This window comes from Takifugu rubripes, chromosome 7 (assembly GCF_901000725.2).
Source record: "Takifugu rubripes chromosome 7, fTakRub1.2, whole genome shotgun sequence".
Classification (NCBI taxonomy): domain Eukaryota; kingdom Metazoa; phylum Chordata; class Actinopteri; order Tetraodontiformes; family Tetraodontidae; genus Takifugu; species Takifugu rubripes.
Window position 1 is genome coordinate 8,917,969 of NC_042291.1, and position 22,941 is coordinate 8,940,909.

Sequence of the window (22,941 nt, forward strand, 5' to 3'; positions counted from 1 at the left end):
AGGAACATTTAGACTGTACAGTTCTGATCTACTGTATATCAAAGAACAGCTAACAAGTCACAATTAGATTAAATACTTCAATGGCATTTAGGTTAAGGTTCACGTGCGCTGACGTGTCGGGCATAAATTCTGCTCACAAGACGCAGCTGGCGTTGCCTCTTCACCACGTCTGTGACCTCCTGACTGTTGAAGTCCAGCTGCCGGTCAAAGTCACTCACCTGTCTTTGATCCTGACGGACGCCGCGCGATGGTTCACGTGACGTCTGTTGGTAACTTCTGCTTTATCTAAAGATCTTAAATTTTTATACCTCATCAATTTGCTGGTGATTGCCTGAAACAACCGGGAACTTGTGTGTCTTTGTAAAGGGAAGCTCAGCTTGGGCCAGTGCCTCCTGTCTCTCCTGTAAATAAAGCAGAATCTGTTCCTTGTAGTTTTATTGGAACTGTCTGTTGTCAACATGTGCTCCCTTCTTCTCATGGCTTTCCAGGCACTCCGCGTTGGTTATTGCCATAATAATGGTTTTGTTGTTTATTCCTGAGGGAGTTCTGATGCTCAGACATACAAAAGAGCCCACCCCCGTTTCTCTCTGTCCCTGCTTTCCACCTCATGATTGTGTTTGCAGAGAAAGTCCAATTATTGAATTACCACCAGAACCGTCCTCGAGAAAAGAAAGTGAAAACACATTACTTTTATTATTGTCGAACAACAAATATTCCCATCACCACCCACCGCTCCATGTGGCTAAAGATTTATTTTCTAGGCCTGCGTGTTTGTAAAGTCTCTAAACTGTTGTCAAGAACAACACAATGAATAAACAAGTGCCCATAAGGAGAACCTGGACCTTCTACAGCATAAGCCCACATATTTTCTGCTACAGAAATGGGAATGGGCGGGAAACACTTTTAAATTTAATACATTTACCGTAATGGGAGATCTTTGGACAAGGACTATCTTAATTTCTTCCCTGGCTTTATTTTCCATCAGTGTCCATCAGTTTCTTAGAAAACCAGTCATAGAGTTCTTGCATAATCCTCAATAAACAGACACAGAGCCTCCTGCAAATGACATAAAACACTGTTTGAACTTGTCCGTCTCAGCAGTTTGAGCCTCAGTGGAACAGAAATACATCAAATCTCCTTCAAGATGGAAGGAAATGCTGCTTTTGTTATTTCTGAACGCCACAACATTGCATGTCAAACACGCCCAAACCATATGTTGCTAAATAGCAGCTATGGACCAAACCTTCAGGAGGTTGATGCCAATCTTATTTCACTTACTCTCGTTCATGTAAAAATGCACGTGGGCCTGGGTGAGAACCATCTTCACATGGTAAGAACATCAAAAAGTGCTCATCAGACACCCACACACCATCGCTCACCACCAGGAATCTCCCACCACAGCTCACCTGCACCATCACCAACATTTATTGTCACAGAAAGTGGCAACGGGTTCCATAAAACTCTAGTTTTCAGTTGCAACCATTACATTTGAACACACACACACACACACACACACAGACACACACAGACACACACACAGACACAGCTGCAAACTCCTCTCCGGCAGTAACACATTATCTCCCTGTCTTCCCATCACCCCCCCTCCCTTACTCCCATCCCTTTGGGAATCTCATCCTCTCTTCACATTTTCGCAGGATGACACAGAGAACACTCTAGAACATGATGTTGGATGAGGTAATTAGTTAATGTTCCAGTCTGGTCTTTGCTTAACAGTAATATTTGCACCAACGGCGTACACAAACATTTTAATTGGGGATGCTTCGGCTTTCACTTATTATTTTATCTCGATATTTCACTTCAAATTGTTTAACTATCTGCTGACACCTTGACATCAAATTAGAGGCAATCCCAAACACTCATCTCATGACCCCCCAGGTTCATGTTGCCTTCAGATGAACGCCAAACCCAGAATAACCAGAATAACCATCATTCAGAGAGAACATATTGCCATTATCTGAGTCCTCACTTAGAGCCTCCCCATTAGCACAGGCATGGTGGCCACTCACCACAACTACTGTACCAGTTATCTCCTGATCTTAAACAATACCACCTTAAAAATAGGTCTACAAGAGTGTTACAGGGATTACTGCAAAACTAAAATGAAACATCCTGCATCTCAGTCTGGCACCAGGTTGCTTGTTGCTACCTGTGCCAGTACAGCAGTATTTCACTCTGCTGGGGGTGAGAACTGGGACTTCAATATAATAATATATCATACAATACAATACACAATATTATATATATATACACACACACAATACAATACACTTGTTTGGCTCTCAAAATGAAACCCTCTTTTGAGACATTTGTGCTAATGTCATGTTTCCATTAGGGCACCAAATTAGATTCATGACTGTGGTTAAGATCTAAAAAAGCCACTTCCTCCAAGCAATCAACATATGAGAAACCGGCCTTTGTCTCCTGTGTAAAAGTCCCGTGTTGCTCTGATCCGTCCAGCTTTGCCTCAATGGCATCTTTGTCCGTTCGGTTCTGGGATGTTTTTGGGGTTCCTCAAGTTCACCCCTCTCATCCGGTCCTTCCAACACACTTCCAGATCCATCCCAGGAAGAAACCAAGGATTTTGAATTTTCTTTTAAACTTTGCAGATTGTTTCTGAACCTTCTGAAGTCTGAAGAGCATGAAAAACTTTCCTGTCTTGGATTTCACGTTGCCCTCCTTTCACAAATGTGAAGATAAATCACAGCTCCTCAGATAAAACATGGAACCCCCAATTGTCCTCAGAGAACACCTGGCTCGAATCTCACTGACGGCCCATCAAAACAGTCCACAGACATTTTAAAAACATGCACAACAGCTGGGATTTATCCACGTCTCTGAGGTGGAAGACCAGTTGTGACAAGCAGGAGCTCCTCTGATCATTACTATCATTAATGATTGTCATATGTTAGAATGCCAGTTACATCAGCTTATCTGCAACACCGCCACAAGATTCCAGGGATGCAGATTCTGCAGTAAGTTATTTATAGATGCTTCAGATGTATAAGAAGACAGTAATTCTCTGTAAGATGGTGTCCGATGTGCAGTGGGTGGTTGTTTGTGGGGCTACAGACATCACTCTTAACCTACCTTAAAATAAAATTCCCCACAGCTTGTTGGAAGTCCTTTAATACCTTTAAAGCAATATCTTATCTTACGTGCTAAATGTGTCGTGGAAAAAGAGGAACGTTTGACCACCATCAATGACTGTTTTTAACCCCCCTCTCTGGGAACACATGGGAGTTTTTAAAACAATTAACCCGCCTAAATGAGCCTCATTATGTAGTTAGAGGGCTCAGAGGAGAGGAAAGGGAAGAGAAAGGTAAGGGGAAAAAAAGAAAGACTAGGAGGAGGAGCAAGGAAGGATTCTAGGGAATGAGGTGAAGGACGAGGGAGGAACAAAACGAGAGGCAAGAGCCGAAAAACTGGCGGGATGAGGCGTAACCCTTGTGCTAAAGGAAGCAAGAGTTTAAGAGGGGAGGGGGGAGGATGCTTTGAATTATTCTGACTTTTTTTCTCCTTTCGAAAAAAAATTAAAAAATACAGTCCTGACGACAAACTCCCCAAGGCTCTGGGGTGTGGGATATATCAGGTAGTAAAATGGCCCCACCCTGACATCTTTATTTATGAGCCCTGGACCAAGTTCATATCCTATTTTCACATCTGTCTGTCTGTCTGTCTGTCTGTCTGTCTGTCTGTCTGTCTGTCTGTCTGTCTGTCTGTCTGTCTGTCTGTCTGTCTGTCTGTCTGTCCGTCCGTCCGTCCGTCCGTCCGTCCGAACTATAACTATATCTATATTCTGAGCAGCTGTAGTTTGAGCAGAAGAGAAGTATGAACAAATGTTTATCAGTAAGGAAAACAAGAAACAGCGGTTCTGACTTTGAAGGATCAGTTGCTGGCCAGGGTTCGGTCCCTTCATTCCCTTGCAAACATGTGGCCCAGCTCTGATGGAGAAACCGACCCTGATCTTAATTTAAGCCATCCAGTAGACTCATGAGAGATCTGTCTGTACAGATTCAACATCAGAGAATTTGTGCCGTGGCTTTTGGCTTTTCCGTCAGACGAGAGCGCGCACACGCACGGCGCTGGACGCCGCGGCACATTTTTCATCTATCGGCACCTTTCTTCATTTAAAGGCTCCGTTACTCGTGTTCAGTGCAGGATTTAGCCTACATGTTGTTGACCTCTGTGTTCCTTTCCTAAGCAATGCAAACATACCGAAAACACGCTGTGCAGACAAATTTACTCAATTATTTCATCGCAAATCTTAATTGGACCTTGTGTTTTACAGGTTTGTTCGTGCACTGGCAGTCTCTGAGTTACTAGGTTGTTACAGAGGACCACGTATGCCAGTAATCTAAAGCTGATGCCGTTATTGTAGTGGAACAAAGAAGCACACAGATGCAATGGAACAATTATATGAAAAAAAATGCTGCTACAAGCCAAGAGCAGACAGTGTTTTTGTTTAATATTTTGTCCTGGAAGAAAAATGACCTCACGAATTTGCATCCTAACTAGCAGATTTTTCTTCCAGGCTCGTTTCTGTGCCATGGACTGATTTGCACAAGAGTCGCACACTTTAGCGTCGCCTGTAAAGCCTCAGAGTTTGACTAGATCACATGGTTATTGCAAAAAGTACCTATTAAATCCTTCAGATGCAACATTGCAACTGTCCGGGGCTTGTGATCCAACTAATAAAACACCCATTATGCAGAGTTTGACCACAAGGGAGTCGTAAACTTTAGATCTTTAACTCAGCCAAGATGGGCAAATATGAAGGCTTTGGAGCGGAGTCTGTCCTAATGAAGCATATTATTGTGTCACAGATTTAGACTTTAAAGTTTGTAGTGTTAATTTAATAGTATGATATAAAAACATTCTACAATAATGGCACATTGATTCCATTAAATTTTCTTTCACCTTAATGTGAATTATGTTCTTATCAATATTGAAACATTTGAGTCTCCTCTGGTAGCTACAGTTGGGGTGTTTCTCCATATTTAGGCTGTAATTATGGAAACAATGAATTTAATGCAGGGCTCTTGAGATTTTCTCTGCCTTAAAGTGCCTGTAAACACTCAACAAAACATCCACTTTATTGCAAGACAAGCCTGCTTCTTGAACACAAGATAGCCCTCTAAGATTTTCCTGTAAACATTACAATAGCTGTAAAGGTTTACTATTGCACAGTATAGTAAAGCATTGTTCATGTGTACCAAGAACCGCTTTGAGCCCCCGCCCTGCCGCCACATATGCAAAGCAACTGCTCCTGCAGCTCCTGATGGTGCTTCCAAGTGCAACTTAACATGAATGTAACTACTGGATTATAGTCATCTGCTGGGTGCCATTTGGGACACACCAGTGAGGGACAGCGTGCTGGTGGCAGCACATTTGGGAGAATTTTCTGCTGGTGGGCACAGGTGACTCAGATGTAAAATGAAACGTTTAAATAAGCAGTCTTGAGTTCTCTTTGGGCTATGTTGGCTCCCATCCTGCACCTATTTCCTGTCCTTGCAGTGTGGTCCAGCTGGTCTTTCTGAATGGTCAAAAAGTACTTACTGGCAAAGACTTCCCCACCAAAAAAATCTGCTTCTTGTCCAAAACCCCCACACTTCCTTTTTTCCGGTCTTATGTGTATTTGTTGCTCTTGGGTTGTGCGATAGATAATGCAACCAATATACTTCGTAGCCTGATAAAATTTGAATAGAATGTTCTAATTATAATTTGTCCCTTTTGTTTTGCATTGGATGGATTGTGTGTATGTTTCCAGTGCAACAGTGTGACTCATTGTTGTCAATATTTTTTTAAAAAACCTGGAGCTCCAGAGCACAAAAGTGAAACCGCAGCAGCAAGGCTGCTTACCGGCAGGTTGCTGTTTATATTGGCATATAGAGCTTGTCTCCAGACCTACTAATCCATGCAATAATCGACACAAATGAAAACCAGGACATTTTTTGGGTGTTTGACCAGTTGCAGAATGCTAACTGCAGGAGTCTGTTTTCAATAACAGGGCCATATGAGGGACACTGACAGATTTCTGACAGTGTAATTCAGATCGTTATCAAAGATTTAATGCCAGAGTTTAACAAGAGTTCAACATTAGCACAAATTGTCCTCTCTGGTTCCTGATGCTGCCTGAGCTAGGTTGCAACACTTGTGCCCGACAACTGTCCCTCAGATCGGGAGGCCACGGGAAGGATGGTGGGATATCTCACGCGGGTTCCACGGCAAAGTAACGTTCTGATCAAATGACCCAAAGACAACACCAGCAAATGAAAACAATTGTTTTTTATTTGGCACAAAGACAAAAGTGCTTTATAATAACACTGTTTTTGACATGAAAACAAACTCATGGTACAACTATTGGTGGCATCAAAGGATCAAAGCTTCAACGTATGCAGATGATTCCATTTTTTTCTTGTGCAAATTGTTTTTAAATGTTTGAAAAACTGAAACTAGGAAGTCCGACTACACATCGGTGCTGCAAAGTAATCCGTGATTTAGCAATTCTGGGAACATATGGACACTGTGTTGGTTGATTTTGTAGCGTAAACGTACACGTGGGATTTTAAATACCGGACGACACTCCGGACGACATGTTACTAAGCACAGACTGAATATAAATATGCTGGTTCCTCATCTCTGCTCAAAGTATAAAAACACAGGTTCATCTCTTGAAATCAATAACTTACCTCTACAAATTGCATTTTTATTGTTGTTATTGCAAATAATAATTAAAAAAAACCTAGCTCATATTTTCACATTGTTTGGTCAGATACAAAAGTCGTTGTCAGAACAGTTTAAGCACAACAAAGACATTTTCCCATTTTTCTTATTAAAAAAAACCTTTAGTGAAAATAAAGAATCTTTGGTAACTGTAAGCAAAAATAGAATAAAAATGTCTATATATAAAATGCACTGAAATACAAAGTAGACAATAAGTAAACGGCTACAGCAAAAGGACAACAAGGCAGGGAGCTCCAGCTTTGACTGAATATGGAACTGCATATAAAAAGAACACTTTTATAATCAGAGATAACATGATAAATTAACAGAGGCCTTACAAATGCATCAGTCTGTAACCAGAATCCTGACGCCTCGTTGCAATTCAAAGGGAACCACTGAGGTATTTCATCTTGATCAGGTCAAGCATCATGCCGGACAACAGGAGAGACATAAAAGTGCATAAGAATTAAACTCATGTCTCTTCCCGGTCATCTATAACAAACACAGAACTCGTTCTATCGCAAAATGCTTCTCCTTTCCAATAAGAACACTTTTTTTTTCACATTCCTGTTATCAGATAGTACTTTTATACACTAAAGTCTGTTCTCACATTTATGCCTCCCGCTGCAGGCTGTTTGAGCCTGTGCAGGGGAGCTGAGAGCTGTTGCTGCAGTGCCCTCACTACAGTATGTGAAGAGAGGCGGAGAGCAAAGGCGCATGGAGGCGCAGGTCTTCGGATCAGAACACACCCAGCCATGTCTGCCGAGGGATTATCATTCATCTTGGAGGAAACAACATTCGCATCGTTTATGAAACACACACTTTTTTTTAAAAAAGGCATTGTCTGTCAGAATAAAATATCACAGCAGCAATGATACACCGGCTCTCTTCTGGTCACATGTTCACCTGGTCACCTGTTCCGGTGGAGCTAAACGGACCAATCAGTGATCAGTTTGAGATTCTTCACTTTGTAAACATTGAAAGAAAAAAATAATGCATCCATGTCGTATGGGAGAGACCGAAACATTTGGATATGATGCATCTGTAGTATTTGTTACTAAACGTATTTTCATTTTCAACAGAAATAGCACTAAAATGTCCATCTGCAGGATTAACAGAAGATATTTTTATGCTAAAAGCAAGTGTGTTTCCCAGACAAAGAAGTCTTCAAACTTTTCGGATCCCTCCCATTAGACGCGCATGCAGCAAAAGAAAGAGAGCAGCTTTCCATTTTAAAGTCCATTTCGTGGCATTTCACTCTTGGTAAAGCAATACTGTGGCTGTGGACATCGTCATTACATCAGTGCATTGCCCCAAGAACCTTTACCCTCCAACCCCCAACATCTGAACACTGACCTTGACGCAGGTTCTCGTGTCAGTGATGGATTTAATTGTTTTTTCCTGTAATGTCATTTGAAAGGATCTAAAGCCGTCAACAGCTGAGATGGTGGGGCAGGCGTGATTTCATTTGAAATCTGGGCAATGCAGAGATGGTTTTCTTTGGCTGTGGCAGTGGTAAGTTTCTGCAGACACCATGATGCCCTGGAGGGAAAATGGGCTTCCTTGACAAGTTAAATGCCGATGGATGGAGGTTTTATACTCGGCTCAAATGCTGACACCCAGTGAAAAAGATAGGGAGAAGAGGTAGCTCTGACTGCATAGATGTAATTGCACTTTTGCTACCAAATGCACATTTCTTTTTGGATTATTAGCTTACAGTAGTTGACCTTTACATGAATATAAAAAGTAATCTACCTTAGCCAACTAGCTAGCTGTTTAAGTTGAACCATTCTCCCTCCAGAGCATCTCAACGACATTCTGAGAGTGAAAACGACCAAAAATGACTTCAGTGGTATGTGATGACCGCAGCCTGAGTTACACGTCCAGCACCATGTCATAGTGTGATTCCTTCTTTCTCTTTCCACACTTGTTGATGAGCACTGTGTACAACGTCAACAGGATGACCCAGTAACTGGCATAGACAACTGCCCCCACGATAAGAACGATCTTTTCTGTTTCGGGAAAGGGTTTTCTAGTCTGCTGGACTATTGTGTAGATAATCCCAAAAAAGAGGATGGTGAACCAAACTGAGATAGGAATCAGACCGATGAAGTTCACCACAATTGTTTTTCTCCCAGATGTTCCCCATCCAGACTTGTTGATGGTTGCTATTGCAAACATTTTGGCCGGCAACAGGCTTGACATGTACAGTACTGAGTAAAAGGACATGAATATCATGACTATGTTACCTCTGAGGCAGCTGGCAAATGACGACTTGATCAGTGCAACCGCCTGCACAATGAGTAGAAACAACAAAATATTCCAGAGCCTTCCTTGGTAGAAGAGTTGGATTGCAGTAGCAATGAGGAAAAATGGGAAGAAGCCAGTGATCACGGCCTCATAAGTCATCCACAGATGGTGTTTGTGGAACCACATGGAGTTGTAGAGCCACTCTCTGAAGTATGACTTACTCCACCGAGTCTGTTGGTTGAGCCAGCGCAGGTACGTGATCGGCGTCTCGGTGAGGCACTTGGATCGTGCCGTGTACTTAGTTGCGTACCCAAGACTGAGGACTCTGTTTGTGAGATGGCGGTCGTCCCCAAAACTACAGTGGGATCCCATAAATGTCTGATTATACCAGTCTTCGAGGAACTCATTCAGGAGAGAGTTCCGGTACATTCCCAGCGGCCCACTGATGCACTGCACACAGCCAAAGTAGGACTGGCAGGCCCGTTCTATGTTGAAGGCCATCCAGTAGCGGACGCTGCTCAGGAAGGAGATCCACGACTCGTATTTGTTTAAGATCTGCAGAGCACGAGCAAGAAGAAGCGCCTAATGAAGCATCCATGATGAGCAGTTGGGTGACATCGTGTTTGAATTGAAACTAACCTGAACATCTCCACCAACACCCCCGACCATGTGGTCTTCTTCCAGAACCTTCACCATCTCCACTGAAGATGCCGGGTCCAACATGGTGTCAGAGTCACACACCTGAGTAAAAGCATCAAATATTATTAATAGTCCAGAACGTGTGAACAAAAGTTTAGAAATTTGGTATGGGGGGGGGTTGAGGCGAGGAACCATCGCATAGATGGTGGCCTTAGTCTAGAATAAGGCCACAACATCAGGCACAACTGGAAAACAGAATGTAGCACTTATGGATTAAATCGATTTTAGAGTATATTTCCAAGTTTGTGTCACGGATCACCTGTGGTGTAATCACTTCAGCACCTTTACCGTCTTTCATCTTGTTTTGAAGTAGTTTTTGGCAGTAAATACAAAGAGCTTGAATGAAAGAGAATGTTTCAACTATTTAAGAATACATAAGCATTCAATTTAGTGGACAGTCCCTTATCAAAAGAGCAGGTTTCGAATCAGCAGGATCTCAAAGAAACAATAGAAATAGAAACAGATCAAAGCACATCTGTTAATGGTGAAAATATGCATCACAGTTGCTGCTTCCCCCACACAGTGGAGGTCCTGGAGTGCTGACAGAGTTCGTTCTTTCATTCCACCTGCTGACGCCTGCTGATGGTTTGATATGCCACGTAAGGAATGAGGTACCGGTACTTTATTGATTAGCATGCTCAATACAAGTCTGTAACCCTAACAAAAAAAAGGTCTTTAAAAGCTGAAATACTGAAGAAGGCAGAATAAGTCTCCAACTGCAGAGATCATCTGTGTGCACGGTCCATTATTCTTCCGCATGAGATCATTTGCACTTGCAGGAAAGAATTATGATTTTGGGTTGACCTTTTTTTCAAGCAACATTTCCTGACTGCAGGGTAAAAACAGGTGTCTCTGTGTTCCCATTTATACTGCAAGATAAACCACCACACAATGTTAGCATTATTGGGGCGTAGGAGCCAGCCAAAGCCCCTCAGAAGCTGGCTTGTCTAAAGATACAATTTAAGTATTTTTCACATAGGGACACATTCAGAGCGGAGCCAGAGTCAGGCAGCCTTTCAGTGTGCTGGATCTTGAACGCATGTCGATGATGTAACGCTCAGCTCTGTGAAACAGATCTGTTTTTACAATTAGACATCAGCTACTGCCGCCCGTCTTCACGCTACGCTTCCAAACTGCATACAGCCACCGTCCATCTCAAAGAAACACAAAAGGCTCTTTGTGGACCCCATGTTTGGCTTGGCAGAACCCCCACTGCCCACCCCACTTTGGCCATCTCCGTCTCTTTTTCTCTTCCCTTTCCCCTCTATCTTCACTCAAATCCTTGTCAGCAGTGTCTTACTATGTGTGTTCACGCGGGTGTATAGCACTGAATATATTAGCCATTATCCAACGCTGCCTCTTTTCATGTCTTTCTTTTATTCCAGTTTGCATTCAGACTAGTGGCGATGGGAAATCTGGCTGAGCTCAGTAATTAGTCCCACTTCTGGCTTTAATAATTCTCTCCATTTTCACAGTTTTACTGCCTGCGTTTGATGCCTGTCATGTTACCGTTTTATTTAGTGCTGCAGTTACAGGGTAGGGTAAAAGATGCATTAAAATCTGTGCAGAAAATGACCTTTTTTTTAATATTGCACGTGTTTTTTCCACATATATTGTATTTAAGACATGGACTGGGTATTTAGTTAGCCACAGCTGCCAGTGTTTGTCGAGCAACCTTTGTGGTAGCCATGGAGAAATGTTTGCCAGTTCCTGTCTGTCCAAATGACCTGAACCTCTCTGACGGCTCAACTGTGATTCTGCGTTTGGATTTAAAGTGGTCTTAAAGTGCTGAACTAAGGTTTTGACTGACCTGCACGTAGTCCACGCTCTTCCCCAGTGCCTTAAAGGGTGTGTACATGACCTCCCTCTTGCCTCCCCACTTCTGCATGATGCACATACACTTGTTGTTCAGCACCAGCTTGTAGATGTGCTGGATGCTCTCGGCGTAGCTCTCATCCGTCTCCTCGGGGGCGCGGTGGTGAAAGTTGCTCCGCCACACGTACGACGCTACTTTGTCGCGCCCCATCACCTCTTTAAAGATATCCATCATGTAGTTGTCGTCCTCCGTGTTGCCATCGATCACCATGATGACCTTGATGCCCGGGTACGTCAGCCTCTTTACTGACACCAGGCACTTCCTCAGGTAGTTTGGGTCCTCCTGATACGCCGCGATGCACAGCGCCAGGGATTTGTTCAGTTTGATCGGGGTCTCTAAAGACCGCCGCATGTTTCTGTGTTCTAGGAGTGCAAAGAGGCTCTGGATGAGGAGATGGATGACCAGGATGGCGCCATAAAGGCCGAAGGAGAGGTGATGGCCAGCGGTGGTGAAGAACTGGTAGCCCATGATGTAGGCGGTGGAGATGCCCACCAGGAGAGAGATGCCAAACATAGTGGTCCCAAATATCCTCAGGTAGGTGAGAATCCTCTGATACCTCATCTATGGGGAGAATAAGCATAAAACAATTCAAGTACACATCATAGCTATAAATGCATCAAAATGCTGCAGGAGGTTGTATATCAAATGTAGGAATGACACAAGGAGTCATCATAAAGCAACTATTTATAGTGATTCTAAATGTTTTGGTTGACTGTGATTTTGGGTTCCGGGAACATTTGGATGTTTACTTCAAGTACAAAGTTGCACATTTTCCCACAAATGCATTGCAACAAATTGCCCTCCAGCTCCACGTTGACAGGGGACAATACCAAAGAATCTGCAAGTCTATGAAATCCTTAGAGGGGCTGAAAGAAAACCTCAAAAACGGCAGCACAAAAGCATCAAAGTGCTTATTCACGAGTTTGGGGCTGTTCGACAATCATGCCTAATTACATCAAGCCGAGGTAGAGACGGCAGTAAAGTTTCTCACCCCACTTTTTTTCCGTCTTCCTGTCCCCCCCCTGCTACTCTCTCCCCCTCCCCAAAATCTGTCTAAATGTCAGACAGATCTGAGAAGCCGATTGTTCCAGCCCTCCATTAGTGTGGGTGGGCGCACGTTACAAGATTTCTTGACCTAATTAACCAACAAATGCTGCTTATACCGGCCATCCAAGCCCTCTTAATACCTGTGCAGGGGGGACTTGTATTTTTCTCTCGATTGCAAAGGATTTTAAAAAATATAATCAGGCGTGTATCCAATATCTGGGCCTCTGACGGAGGCATTTCTATATGAAAACACGGCCCGTGCTTTTGAGCTTAAACTGTGAGTGGCACTCTTTTATAAAACAAGGGGGGGGAGAAAAAACTTTCACTAAAGATCCAGTCCTCATTACTTTGCTACCGCCATCTGTTTGGCAGACCATCAGGGACCCACTCAGCGTGGCTCAGCTCGGCTCAACGCGGAGCGGACCACCCTGTGATGTCATCTGTTTGCATCTCCGTGGGAAGAGGAATACAAGAGCTTCTCAGATTCTCTAAAGCTGCACGTGTGCCTCTTCCCCCCGGTTACACCCCATGCAAAATACGACAAGAAAACAATTTACTGAATTAAATAAAGTCAAGGAATTATGGCAGAGGGAGCGTGGCATACGGGAGGTCAAAGGGCACCCCTCAGGGCACTGAGTCAGGGGGCTGCCGCCTGTTGACACACTTTTAACGTGTACGTTCAGGCTCAGCGAGTCCATTCGGGGCCGAACTTTTGCCAAAAGACGAGCAAATGGCGCAGACAGAGTCCAGCAGTGTTTGTCATCTGGCAAGTGTTTTTCACGCCACACCTAAATGCATGACAAATGGTGGGAGGGAGGTGGTGATGCAGAGAGGGGGGATTAAAGAGAAAGAGGTGCAACAGACAGCAGAAGGGGAAAAGCGGGTCAAATCAGAGGACGGAGATACGACGGCTTCTGGAGGACAGGCGAGCGTTGACGCGGTGAGCCAGGGGTCACGGGCAGCGCTCCGAACAAGACGCCCCTTGACTCTGGCTGAAGGTCTCATTCATTTGAGGCTTGCGGACCAGTGCAGCAAACCTCTTCTGGCACGTGTCGAAGCTTTTAACGTCAGCCGCCCATTTACAAGACCCCCGATACACCAGCGCACAGACGCTCATATGCAGCATATAAAAGCTCATTATGAGAATGAGAGGGAGGAAGAGGGATCGAGTCTGTAAAAACGCACATTTTTATTGGGCCAAGAGTTTCACATTCCACCCATTTGTATGTATCAACGTGCACGTCTCACAGCTATATAAGGCAGTGTAGAGCAAATTTTTCTGCCACAAAGGAGAAAAGGAGGTGTTCCACCACAACGGTGCCATCGGAATAGTTGAAGCTCTGTGTATGTTTGCTGCGGAGACCCGCCTCGCAATCAGGACAGGAAGTTGTCATAAATCTTTGAATGCACCTCCACAACAGGCCACAGTGCGGGCTGACACCGCCGATACCCATGTGGGCTTTACCGTTCCTACCCTGCAGAGGAACGCTCAGAGCCTCTGCTGTATTTGCTTAGCTTGTTTGAGTCTGGACTTAAGTACCTTTATTGGTTTAATTCTTTGTTTTTAAAATACAACCCCAGACAGCAGGTCTGCAGACATGAAGAGCCCTTCGCTTTCTCCTTCTGGGCCGTCTGGGCCGTGTCAGACGCTGTCATCGTTGGGAATTAAGTGCTAAAAGATACAGCTCAGACGTGGTGTCATGGGTGGGAGCGAGATCGAGCACGACGGACCCAGAATTAATTACTAGGACTCATCACGCTCGAGATAACGAAGACGACCTATGACGCACAAGCTGGTGTGTGTCCCTTGGAGAAGCAGGTATGTGGATAGTATGTCATCACAAGAGCAAGCTGGTGGCGTCATTGCAACGTGCAGATGTTATCGGCCGAGTTTTCTGTTTATTTTCTTGGGAAATGCGATGGAGCCCCACCACTATCACCCGCCATTCGGTTTACTTTGTGTGTGTGTGTGTGTGTCTGCTGTGTGTGTGTCTGCGCATATGGGTGTGGGACAGAGAGAAACCCTGCAGTGACCTCATTGCGTTATCGGGCTCCCTATGACATCAGGAGGAGTCTCTTGAGTGAAATTCCCGCATGCTGCATCTCAGGGATGCTGTGATGAACTGGAATAAATGCAGAGATAAAATAAGCTGTTAAAGACAAACTTTAACCCCGTCACATTACAGCGGTGATGGGTGGCGTGGGGATGTGATTGGGTCACCAAATTGCTCAGACAAAGGTGCTCGAATGCAGGTTTGCTATGAACAATGCTAACATCCTGTCAGAGGCAGAAGGAGAAGTGATGATTTCAGACCACACCAGAGGAGGCACGGCCAGGACCTCTAAATGTGGGGTCTCCGCATCCGCCTGTCAAAAGACAAGCTCATTATGCCGTCTGGAGCCTCTCTGCAGTCCGTGTGTGGCTGTGATGGACTGGTACTCTGTCCCGGTTGTATTCCCGCCTCTCACCGGATGTCTCCTGTGATAAGATCCAGCAACTCACTGACCCTGACCAGGAACAAGCAGCTGTGAACAGAAGACTAATGGACGGGCCAGACCGGGACAATCAGACGCTCTGGGGAAAACAGACTGCTTGTAATTCTGATGCAGAAAACACCACAAAATAAGACTTAGTTGTGTTTTAAATGACTTAAGTATGTTACGATGCTTTTTTTCCCCAACACCAGCTGCAAAGACAGTTGAAAAGTTCAATTTAATATTCAATCATGTGCTTCCATTTCCCTAAATCCACTGAAGCAATAAAAGACCTGAGGTGCAGTTACACAAATTGCCGATTATAATGAAGCAGCTTTTATCTCGCAAATGATTTAGCAGCATTCTGTTAACTCTATAGGGTGGCTGCGTGTTAGCATTTTTACATTTCTGAGGTCCAGCAATGAAAGTGGAACGTGGAACGAATCCCACTGAGAGTGTTTTTTATCCAAAGTGTGCTGAGTGGAGGCCTCGGATTTGTAAAAGGTCATTGGGGTCAAGTAACCATGCTGAGGTGCCTTTTTTCTCACAGTCAAACTTAGCATGATGGCTAAAAGACCTCTAATTACGCTGCACATCTGGACAGTTTCAGTCGTGGAACTGAAGCAAATCAAACGTCACAATTTACACCTCGAACGCGCCGAACATCCAAGACCCAAGAGCTTTTTTTTTGTTAAACAAAAACCTCTTGATGTTAAAAGTTTTTGTGCCATCGCCATGCCCGGCAGAAAGCGTCAGTGTTTTCCCCTGACAGGAGGTGTGGTCTCACGCGAGGGTTTTGTTGCTGTAAAGGCGGTTAGCTAGTGCGGTACCAGACACTGTAGCTGTCATGTTGTTTTTATTTTGGTGACGTCCTGATTTTGCGCGTTAATGCTAGCCATGTGGGAGCGCTAAACATGTTGGAGCTTTGCCAGCATGCAACATGCAAGTATGTGTGTCTGCTGCAGATATTCCTCCACACAACTCGCAGGACAGTATTGTGTTGGGCTATTAAAATAAAACAAGGCACATGTGAACATTGCATAGTCTGTGCACGCTGCACAAGCAGTGGCCATTAAATTCAGAAAGCACTACATCAGTCACAGAAACTCTCTCCCACATCAACCCGTTATGCTGCTCAGAAGAACAAGTGGTGAATAGAACAGGAAGAGCAGCACACAAGAGATAACCGTGCCGAACGGGATCAATACTGAGCTACAGGTCACCGATGAGACGTTCATGTAAAACCAGATGTGCTGAAGTCATGTTCACCTCAGGTCTCAAAGGTATGAGAAATGAAAAGCAGACATGCGAAAAAGGAGACGTGCACCCTTGGGTGGGAAATGCACATGCAGCAAACGCATGTGTAGGATGCATCTTAAAAGCATTGAAACCGAAGATGATTCCAGAAGGCTGCAGAACCGACTGCCAACTTCCCCCAACCACTATTTCTGTGTCGACTAGAAACATCAGACGTTTGAAGAACAGATACGAAGCATCTGTCCTGCGCACATGTTTCATGTCTGTATTTAAATTCATGCTGTGGGCTCGCTCGCCTAGGACAAAAAATGTGCTCTAAACACACCGAGAGGTCACGGGAAAGGCGCCACCCACCGTTCCACGCGCTGCTACACGACTGGAACCGACAATGTAGCGGGACAGGGGGGGCGGGGTTCCTTCACTCTATCCTCCGCTCTCTGATCTATGGACTCTTAGAATCAGGTGGGGAATATCAGTGAGAGGAGAGAAGTGGGTCGGAAGGGAGTGTGAAGAGGAAAGGGGCGGAGGGGTGGTGGGTTTAGCTGCGTCTGCCAGCAGAGGCACTGGACTGGAGCCACCGTGGCCGGCTCTGCTCCTGTCTGGTACTGCAGCTGCGCGGACCTTCGTCTTCCCTTCAAATGCTTCTCAGGATCACGTTTCTCAAGACACCGAGATACTGTAACTGTTGTTGTTGATGTTGTTGTCATTGTGAAGGCTTGACCTTGTCACCCATCTGTCCGGCACGTTCTCCTATCTGATTACAGCTTTCTAAAATAGTTGCCACTCTGTTTTATCTCTGTCAAAAACAGCTGAAAGATAAACTGAGACCAAACCCAGAGCCAACCTCAGTGACAGACGCACATAAATGGCTCTGCCCGCTACCTCTGTGAGACGTTCTCATCATTAAGAGGTGGCTGGAAGCTAAGTGAAGACTTCACTGACATCCAAGTTTCCATTTTTCCTGGCTGAAAGCAGCAGATCGTTGCAAGTTACCAAATGCAGGCGGACAGAAAAACGCTCTCCAAGATTAAATGGTTGCACCGTGTCAGCCTGGAGGCTCAGAAGCTGAGGAGCTCATGCTGGGAGCAGCGGCGGCACGTGACGGTTGCGAGCCCTAATGGAGACCAGTCTGGAATGCCCTTCCTCTGTTATGCAGTAAACTCACTGAGTGGAGGAACATCCTGCAGCACTGAGTCTGCAGTAAACTAGACCACTGGGTCACCAAACGAAAGCAGCAGAAAGAATCACTTTTCTGTTCTTTTATGGTAAAACTAATGAAATATGCACACGAGTGTTTAAACTCAGGTTGGCACGGACACTTTGAGGCAGCATTACAGCATTCTTTGCAACTTTTGCAATGATTTTCTTTTTTTTTTCTCCCTTTGGTTTGTACTTTTATGGAGGAATGGCAGCAATCACTGCATGTCCAAACTCACAAATCTGCAAATGTTTAGCGTGGGTTGGAGCCAGCCAAAAACTGACAGGGCGGATTACCAGAGCATTTCAACACAGCCGTTTGCATGTGCGCGGCCTGTGTGACAGCGTAGCTATCTGCGTGGAAACCGTCCACGCAATCTCTTCATCCCAGTAATGGAATCAAATTACGCGCTTCCACCACGAGGCGATTCTAACGTGTCCAAAGGCAGCGCCCCCATTGGCCCCCGAAGCCCAGCTGATGACGTCGGGACGAGCGACGTCATCAGATGGGCTTATTCTCGTGAGCCAGTAGTTTTTTACAGTAGATGGATGTCGCAAAACTTCTAAACCTGCGCTCAGATTTGTTGCCCTCCACCATCCGGCTGCCTCTCATGGATCTGCGCGCTTTACGCACCGCTGGTTAAAGTGTGTAAAGAGACAAACTTCAACCCTTTTCCTCAGAAATGGCGTGAATGATATAGCAATTAATTATTCGTGCAGAGAATGACTGCGAGCAGCAGCGTATCAAAGTTAGGAGTTAATTTAATCAGGTCGAAGGTTGCATTTATTGCTGCCTGTCAGCCGGCTGCGCGCTCGCCGGACCAAATGGTCACCGACCGCCTACCTTGAAGCAGCTGTTGCCCTCCTCTCGTTCGTCCTTGGGAAAGGATGCGGTCAGCTCCGGCGGCTCTGGAGCTGCTCCACAGGGGGAAAGAGTGTCGAGAAAGCAGCTTCTGGGGATGCTTTTGTAGTGATGTGTTTCATGAATCCGCTGGAGTCGATCGTCATTAGGAAAATGAAATCAGACCGGCGCAGGTTCCTCTGTTTGCTGGACGATGAAAAAAAAAAAATCCTCAATTCAGTTTATTAGTTATTAGAAGCTCGGAACTAGACCGTGTCAGTCAGCGCTGCTGGCATTCTTATACAAAAAGAATAAATTAAGATGTGTTGGAAAAAAAGATAAATATTCTCCTCATTTACTTTGGGCGGCTTAACTGAAATTTAGTTACCAAAAAAAGCCATCAGCTGTGGCACCGTCAGTCGTTACAACCTCAAAAGTTGCCAGCAATAAAAATAAAAATCTGATCATGACTGATCTTCAGAATTTGCTGTCTTGAGGGGCGTGTGGGCAGAAGCATTAGTTCTCTCAAGCATCCAGGTTGCACAGAGCAGAGAAGTGGCCAAAAACCTAATGCCTTCCAGACGAGTGTGCGTGGAGCCTCCTTTACGGCTGCTGCGGCTCCCAAACCCCTTTTACCGGGCAACATATTGGCGTGTTGTTTTAATAAGAGGGGATGGTTTGGGGGACATGAGGAGGAGCGACGGAAAGGAGGGGAGGGGGTGACTCATCCAAACTCCATCAAACTCCTGAGGGAGAGAGAGAAAGAGGCAGAGAGAGAGCGAGAAAGTGTGTGTGTGTGTGTGTGTGCGTGTGCGTGTGTGCGTGTGTGTGTGTGTGTGTGTGCGTGCTCGTCTGAAATTAAGAGCAGGCTCAAGAGCTACAAATCTCGTCTCGATCGCATCCCTGCGCAGGGTGATAGCTTCCAAGTCGAAATGTTTTCACAGAATCTGAAATGAATCATTAGAGCTGTCAGCTAATGTTATATGACAGTGACGCGCATAATTACATTACATTATTAACCGAGACGTTCTGACAGGGAAGGCTGGGTCCAAACATCTGTATTAGCCGCGCACATATGCACGTGGTTGCTGGATGTTATGGAATTTCAGTCATTTCATTGATTCAGAAGGGTGCAGTTCCCAACTCTGGCCAGCAGGTAGTGCTGTGCGTCGCAGAACGGAGAGGCTGTGTGTGGAGGGGGGGCTGATGGAGTACAGTAGCTCCTCCGGAAGGTAATCAGGAGGGAATATTCAAGCAGAATCAGGACTCCTGTTGCCTCCTTCCGCGGATGAGTCAAAGCGTGATGCACAGCCGTCCGGAACTCTTCTAGGAAGAGAAATGTTGATTCATTTTGAATCATTCCGCTAATCTCAACCTAAGGGACCAGTTGCATTTTTGTGGGGCAGGAAAATATTCAAAGATTTTGCAGATTATGTTGTCAAAGAGCGTGTTTCTTGGGTTTCTGGGAAGCCGGTGTGGCTAACATCCATGTCCATATAAAGAGCGTTAGCTTCTGCCACAGGTCATCCTAAAACGTTGGATTATGAAGGTTGTAACTGAGAATAATTACTTGAGGAGATGATAACTTTGAATCTACTCTTTGGGTTTATTCCAGTGATCTAAACTAATGTGAACTGCAGCTTTTGTGTTAATCTTAATAAAATAAGTCCTTATTTCCTTAGCGTGAGCGCGTATTAAACAAGGAAATGGAACCTGTGGCACAAACCCCCTTTAGAACTATGTTGTTTACACAGGCTGTTGTAAAAACACGCAGTTCCCAAGCTCCGGTGAACCTATCGGTACCACTCAGAGAACCGCATCATTGTCACAGAGGCCATTGTCCAGTGTTTGGGGCCAAATTAGACCTCGACCCTCTGCCTTTTAACTGTTGTAAAATGCTCATTCAGCCTGGTATTTATTTAAAGAGGGAAACGCACAATCACGTGCACAGTCAAAGGCTTCCTGGATGAAGGCGTAGAGTTAATGCAGCTCAGGAGAGCCTGGCATCATGGGAAAGTTTGAACACGAGGAATCTGATCATTTTAAAGAGGCGGGCAAAGGTCACCCTGCAGGCTCTGACTTTGTCAACACCGTTAGATCCTGATTCTTTTTCTCATTACCAGAAAGTGATGTTATTTCAAGATAAGCAGTCAATCAGCACGAGTTCAAAAAGAAACGCACGGGAAAGGAGCACCTTCCCCACGTGCATAGATGATAGAGATGTTACACATGTAGAAATACACACAATCACACATGCAGGAAAGAACAGCAACTAATCAGGGAACACGCTGTTTGGGTCGACGGGGGCAAGTTCATGATAAACGTCAGGCCGTCTGACGTTCGTTTGACGTTGACATTCTGGACTAGGGAAAAAGTCTAATTACTGTGATTAGCAACATCTAAAACTCTCAAGAACAGTCTTCTTCAGACAGTCCTCCCAGACCGCTACCATGAAACACTGAAAGGATGATTTTATTAGAACAGAATCAGGCCCCCAGCACGAAGAGGGAAACCCGGGAAACCTATGACCCCCAGAGTCTAGACAGTGGTTGGTGGTGAAGTTGGACCTGAAGACGGGGGATCAGAGAAGGCTGGCTGAAGATGCAGAACTAGGCTGACAGCTGAGGGGTGAAGGAGAGTCTTTAAACATCTCCAGGCTTTCTGCTCCAACCCTCAACTGGCCTCATTTTTAGCATTGTTTGTCGTGGATGCTACCTTAAAACAAGCATACATGCTAATGTTTTTTTTACAAGATTATCTCTTGATCTCTTTTCTCCTAAATGCTCCAAATTTGCGACAGCATGTGGACGCCAAGCCGGCCTCCGCGACCTGCGTGTGTGCCGTGTGTGGTAGCAACAGGTAGGACGCTGGCGAAACGTGGTGCAGCATTATGGAACGCCGCGCCATCGAATCACGGGTGGGTTTACTGACGCCTTACCTCATCCATCGCTGCTGTTGATTTAGCTGTGGCTGCTACTTCGCTGGCCCGTTGGGGTGTGACATCAAAGGTCAACCGGTGTGGCCCAAGAACAACAAAGCCAACCGAGTCACACAGAACAAAGTAAAACAGTGCAAATCGCCTCCTGGTGGGGGGTGGGGGTGGGGGGGGCTTCACTCCCCCCATAATCTGACCACTGCAAACTGCTTCGGAGACAGCCAGTCCAGCTGCATAAATTATGCATCGAGTGAGAAGTGTAGTCGGATTTAGATGCGCATGTAAACTCCCGTAATGAAGCGGCTCAACGGCAGGGACCCCCTGTGGTTTCCCCCTATGACTTCCCTGCTGTGTAAACACTCCACTGTCCTGTTTACACAGTGGACATTAAAATGGAATAACAGGGAGAGTCGTCGATCACCTGTTCAGATATGTGCTGGCTCCTTCGCGTCACTTTATTGTGCAGAACAGGGGTTGCAGGTGTGTGACGGTGCTGAAAAGCCTGTCACTGGCTGTCTCCTCGCCTCAGATGGTGCATACATGCACGTCAGTTCTCCTCAGGTTACAAGACCGCACGTATCATCCAAACACAGCTCATGTTTTTCAGTCCAGCCATCCGACAAATCTTTTAATCTGGTACAACAAGTACAACAAGAAATTACAAGTACTATAAAAATCAAACCTCTTAAAACTGGACTTTAAGCCAGGTCATTGTTGTTGTGCAGTGTTGCGGTGGCGTTTTGTGTCAAGAAAGCTAAATGTTGGCTTGTTTTGGTTATTTTGGTCCACGAGAGCCACGTCATCTAACCGCAGTCACCCGTCAAGAGCGCTTTAGGGTTCCAGGGCGTGAAAGGGACTCTCCAGGCAGCTCCGTCCGAAACCACGGAAAGCAGCGCGCTGATTGGACGATGACATCACGTTTTATGAGCGATTATGTCATAGGCACGGTCGCGTAAAATGAATTGGGCGTGACGCAGTCATGTGTGTGCAACACAAACACACACGCTTAAGGAAAAAAGGACAGAGGAGTCTGTGTTGGTGTGGTTTCCATCCTCTCTCCTGACATAAACAGTGCTACTCCAGGAGTTTAGGTAAAATTGGTACCACGTGTTCCTGTTCTTAACTATGTTGCAACCTCTAGTCCATGATTTCCTCACATCTCTCTGGGGGGGGGGCTCCCCCTGTAAATGGGAGAAAAGTTGCTTACACTAAATATAATCACTCGTTTGTAACGGAGAGTTCTGTGAGGGCAAAGGTCAAGCAGCAACTTTCTCCCATGTAAACATGGCTCTGCTGAGTCCAGCATCCTTCCTCAACCAACATATTTAGAAGGACTTCCATCCATCCATCCACCCACCCATCCATCCATCCATCCACCCACCCACCTACCCACCCATCCATCCAGCCATCCATCATCCATCATCCATCCACCCACCCATCCATCCACCCAGCCATCCATCCATCCACCCACCCATCCATCCATCCATCCATCCATCCACCCACCCACCCACCCACCCATCCATCCATCAGCTTTTCTGAGGGCAGGTAATGGTGGCAGCAGGCTAAGCCCAGATTTCCAGACCTCCCTCTCCTCCACCAACATTTTCCAGAGCTTCCAAG

The 22,941-nt window shown here is 45.4% G+C and overlaps 1 protein-coding gene across 1 annotated transcript; it reads right to left on the minus strand.

Moving 5' to 3' along the window:
- Positions 1-6,291: 6,291 nt before the first annotated feature.
- has2 (hyaluronan synthase 2) lies at positions 6,292-19,013 on the minus strand. Its single transcript, XM_003965924.3, has 4 exons — positions 18,390-19,013; positions 11,504-12,130; positions 9,634-9,735; positions 6,292-9,549 (listed from the first exon to the last, which is right to left on the minus strand). The coding sequence occupies exons 2-4, from the start codon at positions 12,128-12,130 to the stop codon at positions 8,620-8,622; spliced, it is 1,659 nt and encodes a 552-aa protein (XP_003965973.1). The 5' UTR covers positions 18,390-19,013; the 3' UTR covers positions 6,292-8,619.
- Between the last annotated feature and the right edge of the window lie 3,928 nt (positions 19,014-22,941).

Bases quoted from the DNA above. Each gene is read 5' to 3' on its own strand.
- has2 (XM_003965924.3), bottom strand. From the start codon at position 12,130: ATGAGGTATCAGAGGATTCTCACCTACCTGAGGATATTTGGGACCACT. The intron at 9,736-11,503 runs GTCAGTCAAAAC...GCTTTTACTCAG, and splicing joins AGAGCGTGGACTACGTGCAG to GTGTGTGACTCTGACACCAT. The intron at 9,550-9,633 runs GTTAGTTTCAAT...CGTGCTCTGCAG, and splicing joins GTGTTGGTGGAGATGTTCAG to ATCTTAAACAAATACGAGTC.